Here is a 24492-nt window from a genome sequence, read left to right on the forward strand (position 1 = left end):
GGTCAGCCCCCCGCCGCGGCGCGGGGACGGCCACTCGCGGCTCCCCTCCGCCCCGATCGCTGCCCGCCGCACCGACTGGCGCTGATGCCGCCGTTGTTCAGGCGGCCCCCGCCTCGCAGTTCTGCCTGACGGCCCCCCCGCGGGCCGCGGCTGCCGGTTACCGTTAGCGGCCTGCCGGGCGGGGGGGCGGGGGCGGGCGGAGCGCGGCTGTCTCTCTCGCCCGCTCGGAGCGCCGCCGCCAGCGGGGGCTGCCCGCCCCGGCCCCACCGGCGCCCCCCCGGCCGCCGCCGCCTGCGTCAGACCGGAGACGTGGCCCCGCGGCGGCGGGGGGGCGGAGCGACGGCGGGCGGAGCGCGGCTGCAGGCGGCCCCGCCCCGCCCCGCCCGGCGCGGCCCGGCCCGGCCCGGCCCTGCCCGCCGCGCTCAGCCCCGCACAGCACCGCGGCATGATCGCGCTCCCGCCCGGCCGCCGCCGCCCGTGACCCCGCGACCCCCGCCCGGACGCGCACCAGGTAGGTGCTGCCGCGCCCGGGCCGCCCCTCCCCGGGCCCGCCGCTGCCCGCGCCGCGGTCGGGGCATCACCGCGGGGAGGGGGCTCCGGGGGGGCCGCGCGGGGACGGAGCCGCCGCGGGGCCCGGCGCCGCGCCCCCGCGGAGGGGAGAGACCCGGCCCGGCCCGGCCCGGCCCGCTGGCGGCATCGGCGGTGCCGCCCCCGTCCCTGGGCAGCGCCGGGGGAGCCAAACTTTATCCGGGATCGCCGCCGTCTGCTCCCCCGCGGAGGGGCGCGGGAAGCGGCTGCGGGAGTCCCCCCCCCCCGCCCCATCCCACCTCACCCCATCCCCTGCCGCGCTGGGCGCTCCCCCCCCCCGCCCTCCCCGGTGCCGGGCCGCGGCGCTCGGGCGGCCCCGAGGGTACCCCGCGGGGCGGCGGCCCGGAGCCAAGCGGGGCTTCCCAGGAGCGAGGTCGGCGGGGAGCGGGGGGAGGCGGAACAGTCACCGCAGTCACCGTGGAGACGGGCGGCTCGAGGGAAGCCCTTGGCGGTGTTTTCCCCGAAAAAAGGGACCCCAAACCGACCCGCATGACGGGGAGGCGGCGGTTCAGCCGCGCTCCCACCGCGCCCGCCGGCGGGCAGAGAGGGTGCGGGGAGCGCGGAGCCTCCGCGGGGCTGCGCGGCGCCTCCGGCCCCAGCGGGTCCTGGCGGGTCCCTACCGCCGGGTCGCGGGGGGAGCGCAGCCCCACCGGAGGCGTTGATGGCTCTGTTTTCGAAGAGATTTAAAAAAACCGAAACCAAACCAAAAAACCCCAATCCTGATTTGAAATCGGTTTAAAACCAGCTCTGCCTTGTCGCAGTGTGATGGGCGGTTTTGTTCATTATTCACGAAATGCAGTTTGTCCAGTTCACTGGAAAGAGTTGACCAAGCAAAATGAGAGGCTTATGAAAGACTGCTGAATGTATCGTACTAGAATTCGATTAGGATGAAAATGTTTAAAAGTCAGGAATTCTATTGCACAGTTAAGTATGTGAGTTATGGCTTGCCTTTTAAAAATTTTTTACTTTTGGAATAAGTACTTCCTGTGAGGAAAGACTCAGTATTATGAACTGCACTGTTTGAAGACACACATGTACATGTTTGCTCCCATAGAGCACTGTAGACTTAATGATGCTGTAAAAAACTGGACAGGCAGAAAGGTGCTTTGCAAGATAGTGGAGAAAAAGATGGCAACGCTGGAAATAAATAATAAACCAAAAATATCTCCCTTCCTAATTCAACCAAGTAGCAGATTTCCCCTCCCCCCGCTGTATTAGACCTGCTTTTACTTTTCTTTTTGGCACTATGCAAGCAGTCAGGAGGGTAGCACTCACTCCCCTGGGCTCACTCTCCTGGAAATGCCTGTTTGCCCCTGTGGTGGTGCAGATCAGCACCAAGAGTTGGGCTGAGCACAGTTCCGAGCTGATCCTTAATTTTAACCTGGCCTTGGATTCCCGCTGTCTCACAAGTGCCTGTGCCCAGGGGCTGCCAGCGAGGCACAGCAGCCTGGTGCTGAGCACCTGTGGTTTCTGAATCATTTCCTTTTCCAGTTGCATTCTGAATTTGCTAAATGTGTGGCAGCCGTGATGCTGTTTTCTTCCAGTCTCAATACTAACAGGCCCCACCAGAGGTTTTACTGTAATATAACTTTCTGTGAGGTTTTTGTTATTGTTTACTCTTGTAAGCAGTTTTAGAAAGAAACTTTCTGATGGAAAGCCTAAAAATCTAGCTACTTTGTATGCCCGGTGTTGAGAAAAGCCAGTACTGGTTGTCAGTGAAGAACAAAATCAGAAACTGCTGAATTCTTCACACAAGTTCTTTGGCTCAGAGCTTGGTGCTATCTTGCAATCAGTTCCTGTACCAGTTCAAGTTGATTTCCTGAGGCAGCCGCATCCCACCTCAGTATCTGTCTTTTGAGGCCCACAATAAGGGGCTCTGACTGGGAGGGGGGCAGCATCCGGGCTGGGCAATAGAGAGGGTTAAACAATATTCAGGTGGCCTTAGCACCAGAGTGAGGACACAGTAAGACCCAACATAATGAATTGGGTCAGAGTGCTGGGAGGAGCAGTTCCCCTGATTGTCCATTGACCTCTGTTGCAACTGGTTGAAGTGGCCCGTATTCACCACCAGAAAGGCACTTCCCAGCCCAAGCCTTTTTGAATGCTGCGGGAAGTAAAAAAAAAATTTCAATTATTGTCCAAACAATTCACAATAACAGGAGCTAGAGTTTAATTTTACATGATTTTTCCCTCTTTGAGAAAATTTAGTGAAAATATACTCTCTGCATTGTCACAGAGCTGTGAAGGGCAGGGGAGGGGCTATATATTAAAGAAAACCCTGAAAGTGAAACAATTTACCTCAGAAAAAACAAAAAGAGAACCCCAAAACGCTTCTCTTAAAACCTTACTTAGTAAAGCAAAGAAGCCATTCTCCTTCCAGAATGATTTGACAGAAGAATGTTAACAAGTGTTGGATTTCACATGCTCAACATACTGGAAACTTTACTCTCTTCTTCATCCTTTAGCTGTTTGCCCAGGAATCTTGTGCGACAAAACTCTGATGCAATTTCAAGCTATAGTGCAATGACTTTTGTTGGGGTTTGTGTTTCGAAGATCTCTTTCCCTTCTAGGAAGATACTAGGTTTGATTCACCTTCTTGGGCGTGTGTGACTATGCCATTTGCTCCATTGCTTTCACTCATAACACAAGAGAGGCATCACTGTCTTCCCATCCCCAGGCAGGCAAAGCGTCTTAGACCCGTCTTTAAACCTGATAGACCCTGGATCAGCTTTCCTGCACTGTATTCATTTTACATTTTAGTGCCTGACACACACAGCTAATCAGACACACCATAAACTTTACAACTGTATCATCCAGAGAGTCGTAGGCTTGGACCAGGATGATTTTTTTTGGCATTTGTCCCAGTACGGAGGTTGTGTCCGGTCTGTTTCTATCTCCCATAGAGCACTGATAAACAATCTAGTGTTTGATCAGGTCAGATTTTTAAAAGGTAGGATAGTGCTGTGTATGTGCTTTGCACATTTTCCATTTGTTTGGGAGAATTCTGCATTAAGATACAGTGCATGTTTTTTCTTGGTTTTAAAAGTAAAACAAAGGCCTCCCCTGAAGCACAGAATGGCACCGTTCTCCATGGAAAGTTGCTAATGCCGCTGTCACGGCAAGTGTACAAAGTTCCACTGAATTTGAACCAGCATAGGTGAAAACACTTGGTCCTGTAGAGTAGCATTAAAAAATCCATTTCTCTTTCTGTCAGAGTAAACTTAAACTTTTCCATTGGCTTTCAGATGAGCAGCATCCAGCCTTTTATACCAACTTAAAATCCTGGGCTCAACTACGATCTGCTGAAAATGGAGACGCTAGCTCACGTCTCCCTTCAGTGGCAATAGGACATACTGATTTTGTATTGATGGGAATCCAAAATTCAACAAGATAGCAATAAGACTGCTGAAGTGCTTAGAACATCTCCGATTTTATTTACTCATCACTGAAACCAAGGTGAGAGCTTGGATTAATTGCTTGCTCTGGAGCATATGGTGAAGTAGAGCACAGGTCAAGCCCTGCCCTGAGTGTGCAGTGGTGGAAGATCCTGATATACGTGTGATTTAGCAGAATGCAACAGCTCAGAAGTGGAGGTTGCTGTCAGAAAGCAGGTTTGGTGTTCTCAGCGAGCGCTGTTAGAGATCTCCTTTTCCAGTTGATGCGAGTCCTTGATGAGCTCTCTCAGGGGTAGGTAGTTTTCATGCAAGCTTACAGAGCAAGATGGGTGTTCACAGACAATACTATTGGAAAAGTCCTTTGTTAAGTATAATGTGATTAAAGAGAGTATTTGCTCTTGCCATCATTTACCCATGACAACATAATTTCAAAGACCTGCACACCTGCTATAGTGTGGTCAGACCACCCCCACCCAGCAACTGCTTTGATCTCACAAAGTTTAGGCTTGATGGAAACACCTTTTCTTTTTGTTTGATGCAGGAACAGAATTTTTGGTGGAACAAGTTTAGAGCTAATCCAGCTTTGGTGGGCCATGGGATGGACACTGCGCTGAAAAAGTCCAATAGAGAATTTAGGCAGATAGTTCTGGTTTTCCACATCTCTGAAGTTTATGATATTTAAAAGTCATGTGAATAGCAATTCTGATTCTGCAGCTGTTCGTGTTTATCTTCGAGTATGTATAGATCACATCTATTTTATGTGCTTGAATCTCTGTTAGTCTTTCTTATCCTTTCAAGAGTATGGATGAGACTATAAGCTTTATTTTTATTGCTGGGTATTTTTGTCACAAAGGATGGTCTGGGGGAAGAAAATTCATCAGCTGTGTTTCAGAATACCTGTATGTTTATCCAGGCATTTTGAGATCCATGTTTTATGAGACTATCGCAAAGTTTAGAAAGCTCTCTTGTGTAGCATGCAAGTGGGAGCAGAAAAGATCCTTTCACAAATTGTGAAAACAGGCATTTCTTTAATGTTTTTGGCTCAATCACTGCATAAAAACTTTTTAACTAACTTTTCAGATGGTTGAGCTGCTTAAGACTCAGAATGGACTCTTTGTGGTTCCTGTCCCAATTAGGAATTAATTTTTAATTATATCAGCTGAACATTTTTTATTATGAGCACTTGTATTAGCCTGAGGCCCCTGACTGTTCCTTTGACAATGAATGGCACTGGTTTGTGTAATATTGTCTGTCCTATGACATTCTACAGCATTGTTTCTGTCTTCATATCTGAGTATGTTAAATAAGTGATTGTGGAAAACCTGCTATAACTTTGATTAAAACTTGATATGAGTTTACTTTTCTCAATTATTTAGACATTTCAGGAGTACTAAAATACCACTTACTAGATAGTTTCTTGCTCAGTGCTTTGCTTTGCTTTGCTGTTAGAGGTTTTCACTCGCATTAAGAACATTTTGCAGCTCTGGAAAGAGGACTGGCAGCTTGAGTGATAGCCCTGATAAACTAAGAATGTTACTCCCAGAGCTGAGAAATGGTCAGTATTGCCTTTGAAGTAGTCTTTGACATGGAAATGCGTAGAGTGTACTTCTCTTTAGATTTGAACAAATAGCTCAGCAAAGCCAAATCTCCACACAGGCCTATGTGCTTGGTACAGAAAGAACTCCTGTTGATTTCACTGAGACTTTATCTGGCAGAATCTGGCCCTGAACATTTTTTTTGTCTCCAGTTCAACCAAGTCAAAGTCAAAGAGCTGCTGACAATAGGAAGTCTTTTTGGTGTGTAATACATGAAAAAGTACTATGACTCAGTTGAAACAAACAACAAGGTTATTGTCTGGGATCCATCGCCAAAGCAGTAGTTACTGTATGTGTAGGTGGAAATTGCAACATATATTTTGAAATGCAGTTTACTAAAGTTACTTCCTGTTTGCATCCTTCATGTGTCCTCTTTACGTCCCTTATGTCTTCTCTAAATTCTGGATTCAGGCCTTTGAGCTTCTGCTGCCGCAGTGGATGGTACTGACAGTCCCCGCAGCAGAGCAGGGGATTCACTGCCGCCTCTGAATCTGCCACGCTCCCTCCTGGCTGTTAGGCAGAGAGGCAGCTGAAACCTAAATGTACACTGGATGCTTCCAGTGCGGGCCTCAGTAACTCAGAGGGAAAAGAATGAAAAAGGTCTAGGTGTTCAGCAAGTTTATGGAAGTTCCACCCTTTTCAATTTTCTTGAGCAACTAAATCCCCAGTGATTTACTGGAGTCTTGGCCACAGTCATGTACCTGCAGAGCTGGGGCACTGGGGAAGCTCGGTTGTGGCAGTTGGCATAATGGAGGGCAGTTTTCTAGTACTTGGGTTGTGACTGTGCGGGAGTTCAGGTGGCACAGCCTAGCCTTCTCCGGTCAGCACATCTGGAAATGAAACCCCGTTTCTACGCTGAATGGCTGTCACGCAGGGGACAGCCCAGTCATGGCCAGCCTGCTTCCATCCGCATCAATGCTGGGGTAGCCCCTGTGAAAACTGCATGGGTCTTGTAGGACCACCAAATTGTTGGCGCTGGAGTAATGTCTTCTGTGGGCTGATTGTGTTTTTTCTGCTCCCAAGATTGCAAACCAGTACCAACTGTGACACGTAATTTTGGTAATGTGGAGTGTGAAATCAAATTAACTCCAGTGGCTTTGCAGGAAGGTTTTGACATGCTATCAATTTAGACTCTACCATTGCAGAGAACTGGAAAAAGCAGTATGTTATGATTTTGTAGTACTATTCATTCATATTTCTCACCAAAGGTAGCAAAGAATTATCTTTCTGTTTTGCAGCTGGGGAAGCAGCAGCGTGGTGGGTCGATATGGCATGCCCAAAGCAGGAGCACAGGGAGCCCGTGGCCAGGTCCCACTGGGGACTCCTGACTCATGCTCTGTTGTCCCTCCCGGCCACATTTCCTCGCCAGCCTCAGCCCCAAGAACATGAATTTGTTTGAAAATACAGTAAACACATGGACTTTTAAAAGTAACTGTTTGGATGCAAATGGTTTGTTTTCAATGGCCTTCCAGTTCTTTAGCGTGGGATTTATGTTTAAGCAACAGCATCATTTGTTTGTATTTCTTACTTCAGAATGATGGCATTTCTTCCTATGAAAATCTCCCCTACAGTCAATGGAGCAAAAAGTAACCTGTCATGTTTCAAAAAGTGGCAACATGTGATACTTTTTTGCTATACTCCCAAACAGCCAGCATTCAAAGTAGTTTTTTCCAACTAAAAATTCTTGACAGATTTATTTATTTATTAAATTTTATATTACAGGAAACACCAATGTCTGTAAGCTTAGCAGGGAAACTGGTCTCCTGAAATGCCTCAAATACAGGGAGAAGTTAGTAGCGGAGGTATTATTGTATGTTGCATAGGAACTGACCAAGCACCTACACTTACTAAAATGCTGGCGGTTTTGGTCAGTGAAACACAGAGCAAGATAATTAACAAAACTGAATGTCAGGGTAGTTCAGACATGATTTCACTGTGTGTACAATGTGTGAGAGAATACACAGATAAGGATGGAACACCAACCTCTCGGGAATTAGGAGCTTCTAATTCTAGCCCTTATCATCTTATTTCCCCCTTAGTCTAATCTCACTTTTCCAGACTTGGTGCCTTGTCCCTGGGTTCACTTTTAGTCCTCTCCTGGTTAGGTGATGAAGTGAAGCAAGTTTGTTATCTGTGATCTGTGGTGCCAGCATGGGCAGTGCCAGGAGCTGTGAGGGGCTCCTGGACACGTGCTGGAGATGAAATGTTCAGCTGCTGAGATCAAAGGACACATGCAAACCCACAGTTTCCAAAGGTTTCTAAATTAGCCAGCTGTGGGCAGCTGTTCACACTTCAGTAAAAACTGCATCCCTGATACACAGGCCAAGTTTTGGGGCATGGGGGATCTAGAATGTTTAAAATAAGAAGAACATAAGTTTTGTAGTATGCATAGTTCAATGTTGTTCCCCTAACATTGCTTGTTTCTAGCAATGGTTTGAACAATTCCTGGCTAGATCATAATTTAAATTTTGTTTTAAATTAGACAGGTTTTTCCTTATGGTCATTTTGGGACCCAATCCCACCCAAAAATACAAGTTTGACAAAGTTATAATCAACAGAAAATATGACTGATGATGGTAGTACCAAGCCATTTTCATGCCAGGCTGTGCCTATCGGTCCCGGCTAGAGAAGACTGTGGCCCTAAGTCCTTGGGGCTCTGCACAGGCCAGTGATTTTGTTTAAATTGGGTATTTTAAGAACACCATGAACCTGACTGCAAAACTCCCTTATCTCTGCATATTTAACTGCCTCGGTGTGCAGTTCTCAGTCAGGCAAAATAAGGATGCAAAATTCTGCTTTTCAGTGCAGCCTCAGGCCCTTTGCTGAGGAACACTTTAGCTGAACTTCAGCTCCTGGCCCAAGGTGTCCAAGGGCAGACAGCAGGGAACCACCTGAAAAGCAACTTTGTGGTATTTATGCAGTGTAACAAATGTTTACAACCAAGAGCAGCAGGCTGTGGTGTTCAGGGTGAGCAGTGCCATGTCCTGTGTAAAGCAAAACCCACTGGAGTGCAGCCCATGCACACGTGGCCTGCAGCACTTGGGCTCTGCTGAGTCCCTGCTATCAGGTCACAAGCTCGTTGTGTGTTAAATATGTGCTGTGCTCTGTTCCTTTAATGAATATGCAATAAATCAAGTATGGGAACCAACCCAGAGACCTACTTGCAGCACTATTCCCAAAAGGCATTTCATAATTTATCCTACCACATGCAGTATGTTTAAAACAGCCAGGAAGGCGGGTTTTGCCTTGCCCAGTACTTTCTCCTTTCAGTAGATCTCTGATGTGAAAGACCAGGCAGTCCCAGTCTGAATTGTCCCTTGAGGACATCTCAACCTTGACCCTTCCCAGCGTACTCAGCTGGGCTGCAGTTGTGGCCCTGCGGCCACCAGCCCAAGGTCCCCCACACCAAGGGGAAGGCTCCTTCCCTTGGGGAGGGGGTCAGGGCCATGTCCATAGCATCTGGGACTTGCTTGGACGCTGTGCCTCTGTCAGGAGGTGGTGGTGCTGATCCTGCATCTGAAGAAGGTTGATGAGATGTCAGGGAAATGTGGATAAATGTCAGCTGGCTAATCGTTTAAACATCTTTTTTAGTCAGTTTAAGAAACCTCACCAACATTTTATGGTTCCTAGTTGTAAACGTCACTATTTCTGCAACATTGTCCCTCCCTTCCTGCTACATTCCTCCTCCTTTTTCCCTCTGGTGTGTTTTTCATACCCTGCCACTACCAAACCAATAAATTCTGGATGTTAATTGCCTGTCTGGCACCCAGGGGGCCTGATTCTGCTCTGCAGCTGTGGTAGTTCCCCTAAAACAAGCGGTGAATGACAGCAGTTGCTTCAATGCATGACAAGATGATTGAGTAACCACTACTGGAAGAATAAAATAACAGAGAGCTTGACTTCTGGTGAGTAACACCTGTAGCTCGGCAAACACAGCTCTGGCAAGTCCTGGTCTCCCGCCTACAGCACATGAAGCATCAGTGACGCCGCTTCTCTGTTGCATGAGGGTCAGCAAAGCGTGGGGACAGGCCTTTGGGCTTTGCTGAGCAAGGAGGCCATAGCGGGGGCAAGGCTGGCTGATGTCAACGGGTAACATCGAGCATTGCCTGTGGAAGGGCACAGACCAGTTGGCAGCTTTCCCAACAGCATGGTGCAGGCAGCCTGGTGGCCGTCTTACACGGAGGGGGGCAGTGGTGAGAGCTGCTGGGGGTCTGCCTCAGTCAGGAATGCGCGCTAGTGGACCTGCCAACAGGTGAGATAAGGGCAGGGCCTCCCAGTTATTTCTTTCTGTTTCACTCAGTGTGCTTTTTTTAATTGCAGTGTCTGTATGATCTGTGCCTTGAAAGCTGAGGTGGGGCAGAGTGGGAGCGGCATGGCAGTTTTCATCGGTAACAGAGCACTCTCCAGCAGCATACCCTCTGGTTCTGCTGAGGGCTGGTGTCAAGCCACACAGTTACACTCCGTAAAATGAATGAAGTACTCTGTGAGAACCTGCTTAAAAATAGCAACCGTCACCTAGCAATAACTGGAGCGTGGGACCTGGCAGCTGCTAGAAGCCAAAAGCAGTTTTGTTTGGGGTTATACCAGAGGGGCACTTCTCTGAGTATTAATATGCTTTTTCTTTATAAAGCATCTCTCAAGGTGCAAGATGAATACAGCTTGATGAGGGGCTATATCACACACATCTCAGACAGGTCGAGTGTACAAGCTTTTATGTCCCCAAGTGTCTGCCCATCTGGCATGGTGGGGCCTGTCTCTGACTGGGGTCCCTCGTGCGCTGCTGCAAGGCAGGTCACAGAAGTTCAGTGGACATGAAGCCGCGGGGAGCAGCTCACAGTGCCTACTTGCGAAGCATTCAGCTGAGGTCGGGGCTTGCTCCTGGGGCTTTGCTGGCCGTGCTGTGACAGATAGCACCAGAAGAGCCCTGGCAGTGGGCAGTGCCAGCCTGGGCACACTGTGCCATGGCTGGGGAGGTCTGGTCCATTGGGGTGCTGTTGCTGGTGGAGGTAGGGTAGCTGCAGCTACAGCAGGAAACTGTGCTCGTCAGCATCTGTGCCTGTTCACACAGGGGCCCTGCTGACACAGAGCTGGTGGCAGAGGTTCTGCCGCTCAGCCCCCGGGGCATCAGTGCTGCAAAGGCGGTCCCTGCCCAGAAACCCCCCGGGCTGCCCGCCTGAGCATCTTCTGAGCCGCCAGTGGACAGGAAGTTAATTAATTAAGTTCCTTTATATTCTGCAGTACACGGTCATGTGGATTGCCTGATTTGTAAAACATACTCGTTTTTCTCTTTAGCTGCACTGGCAAGAGCCGTCATTACTTCCGAACTGTCCCCACTGCTTTCCTTTATTCCCTCTGATGAAGGCCAATTGCTGAGAAGCTGGTTTGCTCCATGGTGTGGCCATTTCACAATCATCCTTTGATTCAATCTCTTGATTTATTAAGTCTAATTTGTTTCCAATACTTTCCTCTCTGACTTGGATCTATTTATTCTCCTTAGCTCTTTTAGGTCACATTAAGTCGTTGTGTCTCACTCCTAATCTCCCATACATTAGCTGATTCCTGTAGTTAGTTTTTCTTCCTTGTACCTGGATTCCAGTATTTCATCTTATTATCACATATTCATTTTCATTCATCAAGTTTTCTATACTTCCTAGAAATTTTAAAATAATGATAGAAAACCCTACTAATTTCTCTCCCCTTAGTTTTAGTAAGTTTTTGTTTTTATTTGTGGGGGTGTAGTTTTTTGGTTTTTATTTAATCTGGCAAACCCTCAGCTCTTTTCTGCAGCACTGCTTAACAGCCAGTATGGTTTTTTTAATCCAAGTTCCTCTTTTATTTCCTTCTGGTAGCTGAATACCAGATGATTTATCTCATATATTGTTTTCTTTTCTCTAGAAAATAAGGATTATTAGAAATGCAAGAGAGAAAAAATTATAATTGAAAAAATTATCCAATATTTAGAATTCAGTATTTCCTAAAGAAAGTTAGAATAGTATTTAACATAAGTCAGACTCCACATTTCAGCTACGATGTATTGTGCCATTAAATAGCATTTTGAATGTGAGTGACCTGAAATTAGTAATGCTGTCTTAGTTTTCACCAGCTGAAATGTTGAACTCCTTTTCTTCTATCTCCTTGTTATAAGAAGAGATAAGAATCTACAGTAGGCAGTGTGCTGTCCCAGAGATTGCTGTGATTTGGGCTGCAGTGTGACTTTTTAGCATCCCTGTTCTTATTTGTTTAAATTCATAATTGACTGAATCAGTTTATTTTGTACAGACCTGGTTTGTGCGTGGTTATAAATGAGTCTGGCAGCAGTGCGGCTTTGGGTGTAGCAATGGGGAAGAGCCGGACTCTGGCCATGGCCAGGAGGGGCTTTTCAGGATTGCTCTGAGCCACGTGAACCTGCTGTGTCTTTTTTGAGGCCTCAGAGCCACTGCTAATAGATGTCCTTTCAGTCACTGGATAGGCCAGAATGGAAAAGAAGCTAGAGGGAAGAGGGAGACAAATAAAAAGCAGTTTCCTGTCATTCTGTTCTGCGTGCAGATATCAGCAGTGCGGGTAAGCCTAAGCTTCTCTGCACTTCTTTCTAGCATTTTCTCTTTATTGCTAGTGCAACACAGTGAGAAGCAGTAGGGTTTCTCCAGAGGATGTTAGAAAACGGTTATCCCACTTCTTCATGTACAATCTCCATTTAAAACTTCTTGTGATTGTCTTTTCCTGAAGTTAAAAAATATTGTCTGTCATTATTTATTGTTGGTTTATTTACCATTATTATGGGCAGTACTATTGCCATCATTCACTAACATTTGTTTTCCTTTTTTAACAATTAAAAAAACCCATAAGTGGCAGACAGATTTTGATGTCTGGTGTTGGACTGCAACCTTCCCTTCTGAGAGATGGCTTTTCTAGCATGGCTCAGATAGGCTTTCTGTATGCAGGTCTCCCTCTGCTTGGCCCATTAACCAGAGTAACAGTATGTGCACTCTACTAATGAGGAGTCACACTATGCAAACAGCAGCCTCTAAAGGGAACAAGGGATCAGAGCAGCATGTATTGGTGGTGCCAGAAACTGTCTGCCTTCATCTAAATTCCCCACACATCACTTAGAAGAAATAAAGCAAATATATAACACAACAAAGACCCCTAAAATACAGAATGAAACCTATCGAATGCAACTGCCAAATTAATTTCTGGTCTTGAAAGCTGTCCCCACACAGTAATTTGCAAGATAGTTTCCCATCCCATCTGCTGTCAGGCGCTGCCCCTGTTTCAGTACTGCCAACTTTCATAATGCCATGGCTCAGATCCACAGCATTGCTTAGACGTATAACCGGTGAGAATTGGGTCTCCACATGTTTTGGTGCATGTGAGCATTCATGTTTTCTCAAGAGTCTCCACTGTAGGAAACATGATTCTGGCTTACCTGACACTCAAATCATCTATACTTTTGGAAAAACCTTACAAAAAGGACCTCTAGAGGTTGTGGCATCAGAGTGTGAAAAAGCACTCATAAGCCATTATTAAAGCGGGGGGAGGGGGAGAAGAAAATGTCATGATTTTAAAGCAATCTGTTGATATGTATTCTTGGGTGTACTGATAGCATTCCAGTCAGCTAACTGGCCTCAAAACCTGAGGCGACAGCAGTGTATGTGTTACAAAGCTTTGAGCAGGACTGTTGCATGGCAACCAATTAGCTAACATTTGTATTAGTGTATTCCTTTAAGAATTTTCTGTGTTTTTCAATGCTTGATAGAAAAATTACTTTTTTAAGCTTACCAGCAGCTACTGCCAGTCACCTACATTTTATGTAGCAATAAAAAAGATGAGGGTAATTCCTTACCTATGGCGGTGAAATGCACGTGCATATGAAAGAGAGATCAGTGCGTGATATTCTTCAGCTCAGGCGCCACTGGGAGCTGCCAGTGGAGGGTTTCCTCTCCCCGGGTTCACCCGAAGGAGTGCTGGGCATGTACTTAAAGCTACATGGGGCACCTCTAATTTATGAGATCCATTTTTTCCACCAGTATTCCTAAAAGAAAAGTGAAAGGCAACAAAGGTTTGTCCCAGCAATTACCTGATCTTTTCTCTGCTGTAGAGGTGTATCTTCCCTGACACGTCTTCTGAGCATTTGCAAGACAGGCACACAAAAATCAGAATTGTGGCTCCTGGCTGCCTGCAATTTGATAATGGATGCTGCATTCCTTCGCCACCACTGCAGCAATTCAGGCCTGTTGGCATGGTCACTGCTGAGCCTCCAACCGGGCTGTGTGAAGTCAGGCTTGCATTGCCATCGTTTTCACTGATGGTCTATTAATTTGCAAGTGCTGCAGAGGGCAGCCTGCCTTCCTCTTGGGGATCACCAGCCATGTGAGAGGTGTGTGCCATTTCATCTGGCATTGTAGTGTGCATCCTGGAGACAGCTTTTAGAAAGACGAGAGAGAGGGCTGGGAGAAAGATTCTCCTGCCTGGTCAAGTAGTGCTTAAAGCAACACGGAAGGGTTGCAAGAGGACAGGGTAGCAGGGAACAAGGGTTAAGTTTTATGCTACTCACTCAGAAAGCTGCAAAACACTAGCCTAGCTACTAACCCAGGTTCATTTACAGACATCACCTTGTGCCTTTGGGGACTGCAGTACCTCCTGAGGATCAGCTGGGCAAGCAGAGGCACAGCAGTCCCTGAGAAGATGTCAAAGTGAGCATCTTTCCATGCGAGTGTGGCCACTGTAGAGGGAGTCAGTTATAAATTTGTGGGATGGCTGTATGCTTGCGATGAATTGCAGCTGTTAGGGCCTGAATCCTTCCCGGCTGGATCCCCAGCTCTGAATAAATGGAATCCCTTAAGTCCCTGGGCAGTGTATTTGCAAGTGTGTGCTTATTGCTAAGCCTGTGCACAGCTGGATGGCACCAAACCCACACTAATGGGTCCCAGTGCGCAGCTGAATCAGGATTATAAGCCCTTCCAATATTACTGTGATATAAAGTGACTGTGGTGAGCATTTATGACATTAGTTAAAGGACGAATTTGCCTCCCAATTGCCCTTGGGAGTATTTTTGTTACATTCCCATGTGAATTTATCTTTCCATCGTAACTTACTGGGGAGTTTCAATACTGGTTTGATCCCAGGGTTTCAGTTACACAATATGCTGTAGGCTTTAAAATCAGTTGCTTTGCCTGTACATGCTCATGTGTTGGCTGATTTTTCAGAGGAAGTGATGATGTAAGCCTAGACAATCTGAGGTGAAGATAAAGCCCTTGATCTGCCTGTAGTTTTGGTTAGGTAAAGCACTTTAGCAAGTTGCACTCAAGACAGAGTAGATTTAAAACTGCAGTGAGTATGCACACAAATATTCCAAAGCATCCCTGAAACCACTGTGAACAAAATGGAAGTGAGTCAAACATGATAGCTAAAAGAGCCTGTGAAATATGAGCGCAGGACAAGCATTTTAGCCCAGACCTTTGAGATCAAGGCTAATGTGTATAAAGCCAAATGTCTCTACCTACAGAACGGGGTGATTTTCAGGGATTCAGAAGGCCTTGTTGACCCATCAGATACGGCTGGAGTCAGTGCAGAGAGGGATTTGCCTGCCTGCATTGACAGGACCCTGGTCCTGCTTTCCCTTCCTCACAGGAGCTGCAGGGGGGCAGCATGAGCATCCCTTTTGTGTGGTGGGGTGCCAGAGAGACTGCTTGGGTGGTAGCTGGGAACTTTTATGCTACATTCTGGGAGTTTCATTTCCAGAGCAGTTTTTTTCAAACCTCACAGAAGTACTTGCTCGCACAGATGGATGGATATGTGCTGCAGGAGACTGAGCGCTGGCCTTGCTCTTTTGCAGGACGATGATTCCCGTGACTGAGTTTCGCCAGTTTTCGGAGCAGCAGCCGGCATTCAGGGTGCTGAAGCCATGGTGGGATGTGTTCACGGACTATCTTTCCGTCGCCATGCTGATGATTGGTGTGTTTGGGTGCACATTACAGGTAAATCAAATGGGACAGAAGGGAGGCAGGTGCTCTCAGGGGTGCTGAAAAAACACCACAAATGAGGAAGGTCCTTGGAAGGATGGTGTCATGTCTTGTTTTATCTCTTGGGTTCACCATGAACCAAGCAAAAATTTTCTGGTGCCAGGATTATAACTGTTTAGGTAGCAACATCAAATAACACAGACCAGACTTAGAGCAGCTGTAAATCAGCAGAGTTGCGCTAGAGTCGATGGGGCAGTGCCAGCTAAGATAAGAGCTGTTGGTTTGGCTTGTGCCTGAATGCCTGTTTTCACCACAGTTTGGCATAACAAAACTTCAACTTAAGTTATTTGTTACTATTTTTCTGTTTAAAAGTTTGAAAAATGTAATTTTGTAATTTATGGTTTTCTTTGGCAAATGTTAATATTCTTTCTGTCATTATGCTTCAAACAGATTTGAAATGAATGTGCTTATTTTATTAACACGACCCACAACTGATATTATGCCTCTTCCATTCCAAAACATCTCTGAGGATGCTTACACATAAACAATTGACATTACTGTCAATCACTGTAAGTTACATTTTGCTAAAGAGCCAAAATCTGAAAGGAAATGGGAAGTACTGTTTGGGATGGACTCCACAAAAATAGAAAGTTAAAGTACTAGTTCAAACATGGATCTCATGTTTCTTGGCATGACTTAGAAATGTAGCTAAAGAGACACATTGACAGAGCTCATATTTCAGGGGAATTTGCTCACTCACATGGCCCAAGATTTTCACATACTGTGCCCCAATTTTCACATGAAATCAACTGTAGTTTTGCCTGTATTCTCTGTTTTCAAGTATTTTTAGTTGAAAAGAAATTATGTCCATGTTTAAAAATATCTTCATATGGAGTTGAATTTTTCGTTAGTAACTAAGTGTTTGCTTAAGCACACGAAGTAGAACATCTGTTATTTTTAAGTTTACCTGCTTGATTGGATGAAGCACACTGGAAGACAATATGTGGAAACACTGCAAAAAATAGATGACTTTTTTTAATTCCAACTTATTACCAGAGGCATGAATCCAGGGTGTAAGTAAGAGTGTATATCAGAACAGACAAAGATTAACTGCAGGAGTTTTTGACATGTCAACAGTTATGGCACTGATATTTTCAAAACACATGTGGTCTCATGTCAGCATCTCCCTGCACCAGGGTGGATCATCAAGGAGGATCTGATTTTGGTAGTTCTTGTTGTAGACCCTATATTTAGTGCTTTCAACAACCATGATGTCAAAGAATACATCTACACTACAGACACATTCTTAGTTTGAGCTAATTGCAGTTAGTTGTTCAGGGCAAATAATAAGAGCTCCTTGGTTTATCACATGGATTAGCATTTTAAATTCAGACCTATAGGGAGCCTTGCACCGAACTCAAACTGCTATCCCAAGTTAAACCAAAGGTGATTGGTCCCTAAAGGTGCTCTGACCTCAGTTTGTCAACATGGATGGTCAGCCCAAATTAAGAAAGTTGCTTTTTTTTGCATTATAGACAGACTCAAGGACAGAAAGACAGAGCTAGTTCTTTCCCCCAGGTGTATGGTATAAGGACTCTACGCATATGTATGAGAAACTGAATAAAAACTATGTCCCTGTGCACACGCACATAAATGCCATCCATTCTGTATTATTCCTATCTGTCTTTATTAAGACTGAAGATTAATAATGTCCTGGCATAGATATGCCCATGTTAGGCCTTTGTCAGCCATTTTCAGTGTGATAAGACATCACAGTGTAAACGTACATCCACATCAATGCAGTTATGCTGCTTTCAACCCTTAGCTATCTCTGAACATCGTCTAGCCAAGGTGAATACATCTGACAAGAAGAGTCTGTCTCTGGGGAGAGCAATGCAGGAGATCCCTGGTCTTTTCTGGAAGCATTACCCACACTTTTCCTCTTACTCAAATTATGGAAAGCTAACCATAGATCAAACGGGGTGACCTAGTTCTTGGCATATAGAACAAGTGTCTTGTTGGGAATAATAATAATAATAGCACAGCCTGTGGGGCCAAGTGCCAGGTTGTGGGGAGGAATGCCTGACAGCTGGAGGAACTCCAAGGACAGCTACCCATTGGTACTGCCTCCATTGTTTGTACATCAGTTTAAAAGATATCTTTTTGTGTGTTTCAGGTCATGCAAGACAAGATAATATGCCTTCCAAAGCGTGTACAGCCTTGCCAGAACCAATCTAATAGTTCAAATGTGTTTAACACAATCCCAGATACAACCCCCCTTCCTCCACCCAAGCCATCTACCCCTCCAGCTACAGTTGAAATGAAAGGACTGAAGACTGATTTGGACCTTCAGCAATACAGCTTTATAAATCAGGTGTGCTATGAACGTGCTCTGCACTGGTATGCCAAGTATTTCCCATACCTTGTCCTTATACACACACTGGTCTTCATGCTGTGTAGCAACTTTTGGTTCAAATTCCCTGGATCAAGCTCCAAAATTGAACACTTCATTTCAATACTTGGGAAGTGTTTTGATTCTCCCTGGACAACAAGAGCCTTATCCGAAGTGTCAGGGGAAGACTCTGAAGAGAAAGATAACAGGAAGAACAACATAAACAAGTCTAATACTATCCAGCCAAGCACTGAAGGCACTTTGGTCAAGACACAGTCTTTAAAATCCATCCCTGAGAAGTTAGTTGTGGATAAGGGAACACCTGGGGCATTAGATAAGAAAGAAGGTGAACAGGCCAAAGCACTGTTTGAAAAGGTGAAGAAATTTAGATTGCATGTTGAGGAGGGTGATATACTCTATGTCATGTACGTTCGCCAGACTGTACTTAAGGTAATTAAATTCCTTATTATTATTGCTTACAACACAGCACTTGTCTCAGAAGTTAATTTTACAGTTGTCTGTAACGTTGATATTGAAGACATGACAGGATATAAGAATTTTTGCTGTAATCACACGATGGCACATCTGTTCTCTAAACTTTCTTACTGCTACCTGTGCTTTGTAAGCATCTATGGCCTCACATGCCTTTATACACTATACTGGTTGTTCTACCGTTCACTGAAAGAATATTCTTTTGAATATGTTCGGCAAGAGACAGGAATTGATGATATTCCAGATGTCAAGAATGACTTTGCTTTTATGCTTCATATGATTGATCAGTATGATCCTCTCTATTCCAAGCGGTTTGCTGTCTTCCTGTCTGAAGTCAGTGAAAATAAGCTGAAACAGCTGAACCTAAACAATGAGTGGACTGCAGATAAACTGCGACAGAGGCTACAGACGAACTCCCATAGCCATCTGGAGCTACAGCTTTTCATGCTCTCTGGGTTACCAGACACAGTTTTTGAAATTACTGAGCTGCAGTCATTAAAACTTGAAATAATTAATAACGTAATGATACCAGCAACCATTGCACAGTTGGACAATCTCCAGGAGCTCTCATTGCACCAGTGCTCTGTGAAGATCCACAGCGCCGCCTTGGCGTTTCTGAAGGAGAATCTCAAGATCTTGAGTGTCAAGTTTGATGACATCAGAGAACTTCCACACTGGATGTATGGCCTCAGAAATTTGGAAGAGCTCTATTTAATTGGCTCCCTCAGTCATGATATTTCCAAAAACATTACACTGGAGTCTTTTCGGGAACTTAAAAGCCTTAAAGTTCTTTACATAAAAAGTAATTTGTCCAAAATCCCACAATCTGCAGTCGATGTTTCAAGTCACCTGCAAAAATTGTGCATCCATAATGATGGCACTAAGTTAGTGATGCTCAACAACCTGAAGAAGATGGTCAACCTGACACAGCTGGAATTGGTTCATTGTGATTTGGAGCGCATACCTCATGCAGTCTTCAGCCTTCTCAGTCTTCAGGAATTGGATCTAAAGGAAAACAACCTCAAATCCATTGAAGAAATAGTAAGTTTTCAACACCTGCGAAAACTGACAATCCTAAAGCTATGGTACAACAGTATAACGTACATCCCAGAGCATATAAAGAAACTCACTAGTCTCGAGCGGCTTTCCTTCAGCCATAACAAAATAGAGGTTCTTCCATCCCACCTATTCCTATGCAACAAAATCAGATATTTGGATTTGTCTTACAATGACATTCGCTTTATCCCACCTGAAATAGGAGTTCTTCAGAGTTTACAATACTTTTCCATTACTTGCAACAAAGTGGAGAGCGTGCCAGATGAACTATACTTTTGCAAAAAGCTCAAGACTCTGAAAATTGGGAAAAATAACTTGTCAGTCCTTTCACCTAAAATTGGTAATTTGGTATTCCTCTCCTACTTGGATATTAAAGGCAATCACTTTGAAATCCTTCCACCTGAGCTCGGTGAATGTAGAGCTCTGAAGCGGACTGGCTTCACTGTAGAGGACACCTTGTTTGAAACGTTGCCTTCTGATGTCAGGGAACAAATGAAAGCTGAATAACTAACTTCTCACTCAGTTTTACAGAAATAACGCTTCTACCAAATATGCTGTAGAAAGTGCATACTCCGAATATGCATTTGATTTGTGATTATTTTTTTCTTTTTCAAACAAATCCTTTCTGTACAAACAAATTTGGAGTAAGGAGTACATATATTTTTAAATAAAATTTTCTCGTATTTTTTCACTGTTTTAAGATATTTTTTAAGTTTGTTTTGCCCTGTGGACAAGGGTGTCTGTAACTTAATTTTTACTGGTGAAAGTAAATGGTTTTATCTGCTGATTTTTTTCTTTTTCCCTTTGCCTAATTCCAACAGGGGAACTGTGTTTAAGCTGGATGCTTTGGGTTGCATATTTGTAATAGATGATTATATTGTCTTCCTGGTTATTGTTAATCCCTTAGGACATGGTCTTCAACAGGTGGTGCTGCAAGTGTTGAATGCCTTGTTTCCTCTTTTCTTCAGTGGCAGTAGAAGGCATTCAACATCTAACAAGATCAGATCTGGGTTGACCATCCTTTTTTATTTATGACATGGTTTTCTCAGATGGTCAAAGCAAGTAGAAAAGGTTCTTTATGTATTTTAACGGGTCTAAGGAAGCATGCAGAACTCCTTCAGGGCCTTCTGGCAAGTTCAGTCTAGCTGTCCATGCCAGGCAAGAGGCACTGACTGCCATTTCCTCTCTAGTGCAGGAAGTGTAGGGTCAGTTCACAGAGGAGTCAGGATCAAAGTGACTCATGGTGAAGATTTTCCAAACAGTGCAAAGGGATGTGGCTGCCCATTTCCTGCTAACTTGAATGGAAGGGGTGCAATGAACTCACTGTGTTGGAAACGTCAACCCAGTGAGATGAAACACTATCTTGAAAAATCCCCATCCTCCACTAAACACCCCTTCCTGCAAGGGAAGAAGTGCTCTCTGCCCCAGTCAGTTCACTTCCCCACCGGGATGCTTGGCACCTTGCAGAAATGGGACCCAGAAAAAGTGCAATCATGTTTAGTTTGTAAAGCTTCTGACAAGGAAATAGCATCAAATATGCTCCTTAATTGAGCTTGGGTATCATATCACCAAGCTCAGTACACGAACATTTGCAGATTTGCAAAAATGAGATTAAATGAATATATTAACTTCTCAAAAGTCTCAACGTACCAGAGTACGGTGATGAAGGCTATGTTTTCATCTCCCAGCTAGTAATTAAATCAGAAATCGTACAGTTGGAAGTCTGCTTTTTAAAATAGTGTAACAATCTGTAATGATGATGCATCAAGTTGGGACCTTTATACTCTGAAGACATGTTCAGTTGTTTATTTAATCCAGCCATTTGCTTTCTTTTAGGCAAGTTTGGCAGGTATATGATAACTCATGTGCTGCTCAAAAGCTAATTTAAGCTAATCAAAAATAACCATATGATAGTAAAATATTTTGCTGCGAGGAGATCATCCTACCCAACAACACATATTTGAGTCAGATGCAGGCACTGGATAAATGCTTCGCTAGAATATCTAGGAATAAGTATTTCTCTCTCTAGGAGGCAACGCTGTTCATAAATTGCAGAGGTTGAGTTGCTGACTGTTTAAAATTATGTAAAATAATTGTTTGATGATTGTCAGGTTGGTTGCTCTTAAATGTTGCTTGTCTGGAGCTACAGTTAATCTGAGTTCTTGAGCTTGGTACAAAAGCATACTGTTGTTTTAAGAGTCTGACTTATGAAGGTGGGGAGACAAACTAAGATGAGAATTTCCTCATTAATCCAGGGTGTGCTATGCAATCTGGTATGTGGGCTTGCCACAGTACCAAGTCAGACTTATTTTTTGCGCTTGGCTATGTTCTGGAGAAGATCCATGTGATTAATCAAAAATGGGTCAGGCATGAAGGAATCAAAGCAAGCTTTTTTAAAGGGGTTTGATTTAGTTCTATTAAAGACCTATAACTGATGTAGCTATTGTGAGAGCTACTCTTACTCGTGTATGGAATGCACTTATTGGAACAGCTTGGCAGTATATATATTCTAAATGTGTTTCACTTTGATGTAATGTGAGGGAGAGGAATGTTTCATTTCTTATATTAACCTAATTATGTAAACCAAAGTGCTGTTGTCCCTGATGAATGTAAACTGTTTAAAGTGTCCAAGTAATTGGTGGAGCTGTATAGTTCTCTTACTTAGATTTGAAATATGGGATTACATTTAAAGTTTTTTAAAAGAATCTTTATATTCCTAGATGTAGCATTTTACATCCCTAATTTATTTTGTGTCTAATGTTGTTTCATGTGTAGTTTGTGGCTGTTTTCTGAACAGAAGTTATGCACACCTCATAACTGAAGGTTGGAGACTTGTTCTATGCCATTTTTGTAAATACATCACTTAAGGGGATGTGGGGGTTTTGTTTGTTACGGATTGTACTTATACTAGTGCAACCCCTCATGTGGACACAGTTACATGAGTATAAAGTGCCTTGTGCTGGCATATCTTTATTACATTGATAGGAATAAACTATACCAGTCTAAGCACTTTCACGCTAATAACTGTATCTTCTCCAAGGGTTTGGTCTGCTGAGACAGCTTAGTCAACAGCTCACTGCCACCAAAAAGGGGCAGTTCCCTCCTCCTCCCATGCTCCCTATTCCTGCCGACACGTTCCAGCTGCTTCTCTTGTACCTTTACTGGTCTGGTGCTGGTCTGATCCCTCCACAGGACAAATCAACCTTTTTAAGCCAGCAGAAAACTAAGCCAGTTAAAAAAAGGGACTCATTTTCTGCTGCATCAGCTCTCCAAAGGATAGGATGAACACTAGGGTGGGAGTAACAAGGAAACAGGATTCTGCAGCCAGAGTCCGGGCAAGGAGAAGGTGGGACAAGTCACTTTGGAGCTGCTGAGCTGCTAGGTCAGTTCACCATCTTGCCAAGCCATGTGCTTGGAGAGCTGTGCTGTTTTATCTATAGCAGGGTTAGGCGGCATGGCTTTTGTGAGTAGACAACCCTCAGGCTCTCAGTGAATGATAAAACATCACATTACTGTTAATTGCTTAATCTTAATGAAACAAACTCAGGTAGCTGCACTGTTGACTTTTCTAAACTTCTTACTGTGTAGTCTGTGGGGTGTATTTTCCAAAACCATATTACAGTATTTTAGAAATGCGTCAGCTAAGAGAAGATTGTTTCCTAATTCTGTACAACATCCAGGAAAATATGTAAAAGTGCCATATTTACTCAGTGATTCATGTACTGCTCATATGTATATTCACATGCAATGCATACTAGACTTTTCTGTGACCTATAGTATTTGACTTAGAATGGATGGACATTTTGTGGATAATACTTTAGGCCTGGTTTGTATATATACAAAGAGTTTATGTAACTACTTAGATTAATCAGGTGCCTAACAAGTATGACAATTCCAGAATATAAGCAAGGCATTTTACATTACTGCTCAAAAATAATACAAATCTTCCTTGGTAACAGAAGCAGAGATGACAAAGAGTGCAGCAAAAATAAGAAGACAACCTTAATAGTACATTAAGCCTGAAAAGCAAATCTACTTTGGGATCAAAATCTGGAGATGTGCATCTCCCCCTTTGTCACAATTAGGATGGGTTTTTGTGCTGACCTCTTGCATCTAGCCCACCCAACAACTTTTGCAAATTCTGGTTGGAAAGCGCCTGCTCCAAGTCTCATACCACATCTCTGGCACTGCCAATAATTCATGTGCTTAAGTGTTGACGAGTCCTGTAAGAATGCCAAGGAAAAACTTTGAAATTTGACCAAATGGACAAACTTCTTAATTCTGTAGCAAGAATCTTAATATGATAATAGACCTGCGTAGTGTTACGTTGCAATATAGTACACCCAGAAAAAATGGAAATAAAATGCTCTTTTGTAAGAATGAACATTGTCAGACTGCAATGTAATTATTTGTTTGGAAAACATTTTGTTTCTGGGTTACCTAAAGATCAAACATAACCATCTTTTGGGTTTGATCCCTTGGGAGGGAAGTCAGGAAAATATGCTTGAAAAAACATCATTAGACTTGACAGGATTTATAGCTACATGGTCTCGCTTCCTGTGCACCTCCTTCCATCCCTTCACCCTGTCAGCCAGCTCAATGGCCAGCCGGCAGAGGAACCGTCCCTGCAGGAGCATCTCCCCCACTCCGATCCCTGTGCTCTGCCAGGGCTCGTGGGGGATGCCGGGGCGCTGCCAGCCCAGGCTCCTGCACCGGCCCCGCGCAGCCAGCAGCCAGGGCCGTGAGGGCTCCTGCCTCCCCCAGTCGCGTGCCTGCACTGCTAAGGGAAATGATGCCGTTCGCCCTTGCATCTGACGTAACTCCCTATAAATCTCCTGACCAAAGGCGATGGGCTCATGCTGCCTGTGTTTGGCATGGAACATTTTCCTTCTTTCTCTGTATCTTTAAGTTGGAAGCAATGACGTGTTTCAGTTTTGGTTTTTTTATACCAAGACAATGTTGGCCTGCCAAGATGGAGCAAGAAATGCTCCTCTCTGGTTCTTGTGGTCCCA

The 24492-nt window shown here is 44.7% G+C and overlaps 1 protein-coding gene across 2 annotated transcripts; it reads left to right on the top strand.

The window, feature by feature from the left end:
• Window positions 1-413: 413 nt before the first annotated feature.
• On the top strand, window positions 414-23864 carry LRRC8C (leucine rich repeat containing 8 VRAC subunit C). 2 transcript variants are annotated; one of them, XM_074832445.1, is made up of 4 exons: window positions 416-511; window positions 3834-4044; window positions 15414-15555; window positions 17717-23864. In XM_074832445.1, exons 3-4 carry the CDS (start codon window positions 15418-15420, stop codon window positions 19985-19987), a joined length of 2409 nt encoding a protein of 802 aa, XP_074688546.1. In that variant the 5' UTR covers window positions 416-511; window positions 3834-4044; window positions 15414-15417; the 3' UTR covers window positions 19988-23864. The 2 variants fall into 2 exon arrangements, with proteins under 2 accessions (XP_074688545.1, XP_074688546.1); XM_074832444.1 differs by lacking the exon at window positions 3834-4044 and having other exon boundaries at window positions 414-511.
• The last annotated feature ends 628 nt before the right edge of the window (window positions 23865-24492 follow it).

Source organism: Strix aluco, chromosome 8 (genome assembly GCF_031877795.1).
Source record: "Strix aluco isolate bStrAlu1 chromosome 8, bStrAlu1.hap1, whole genome shotgun sequence".
Lineage (NCBI taxonomy): Eukaryota > Metazoa > Chordata > Aves > Strigiformes > Strigidae > Strix > Strix aluco.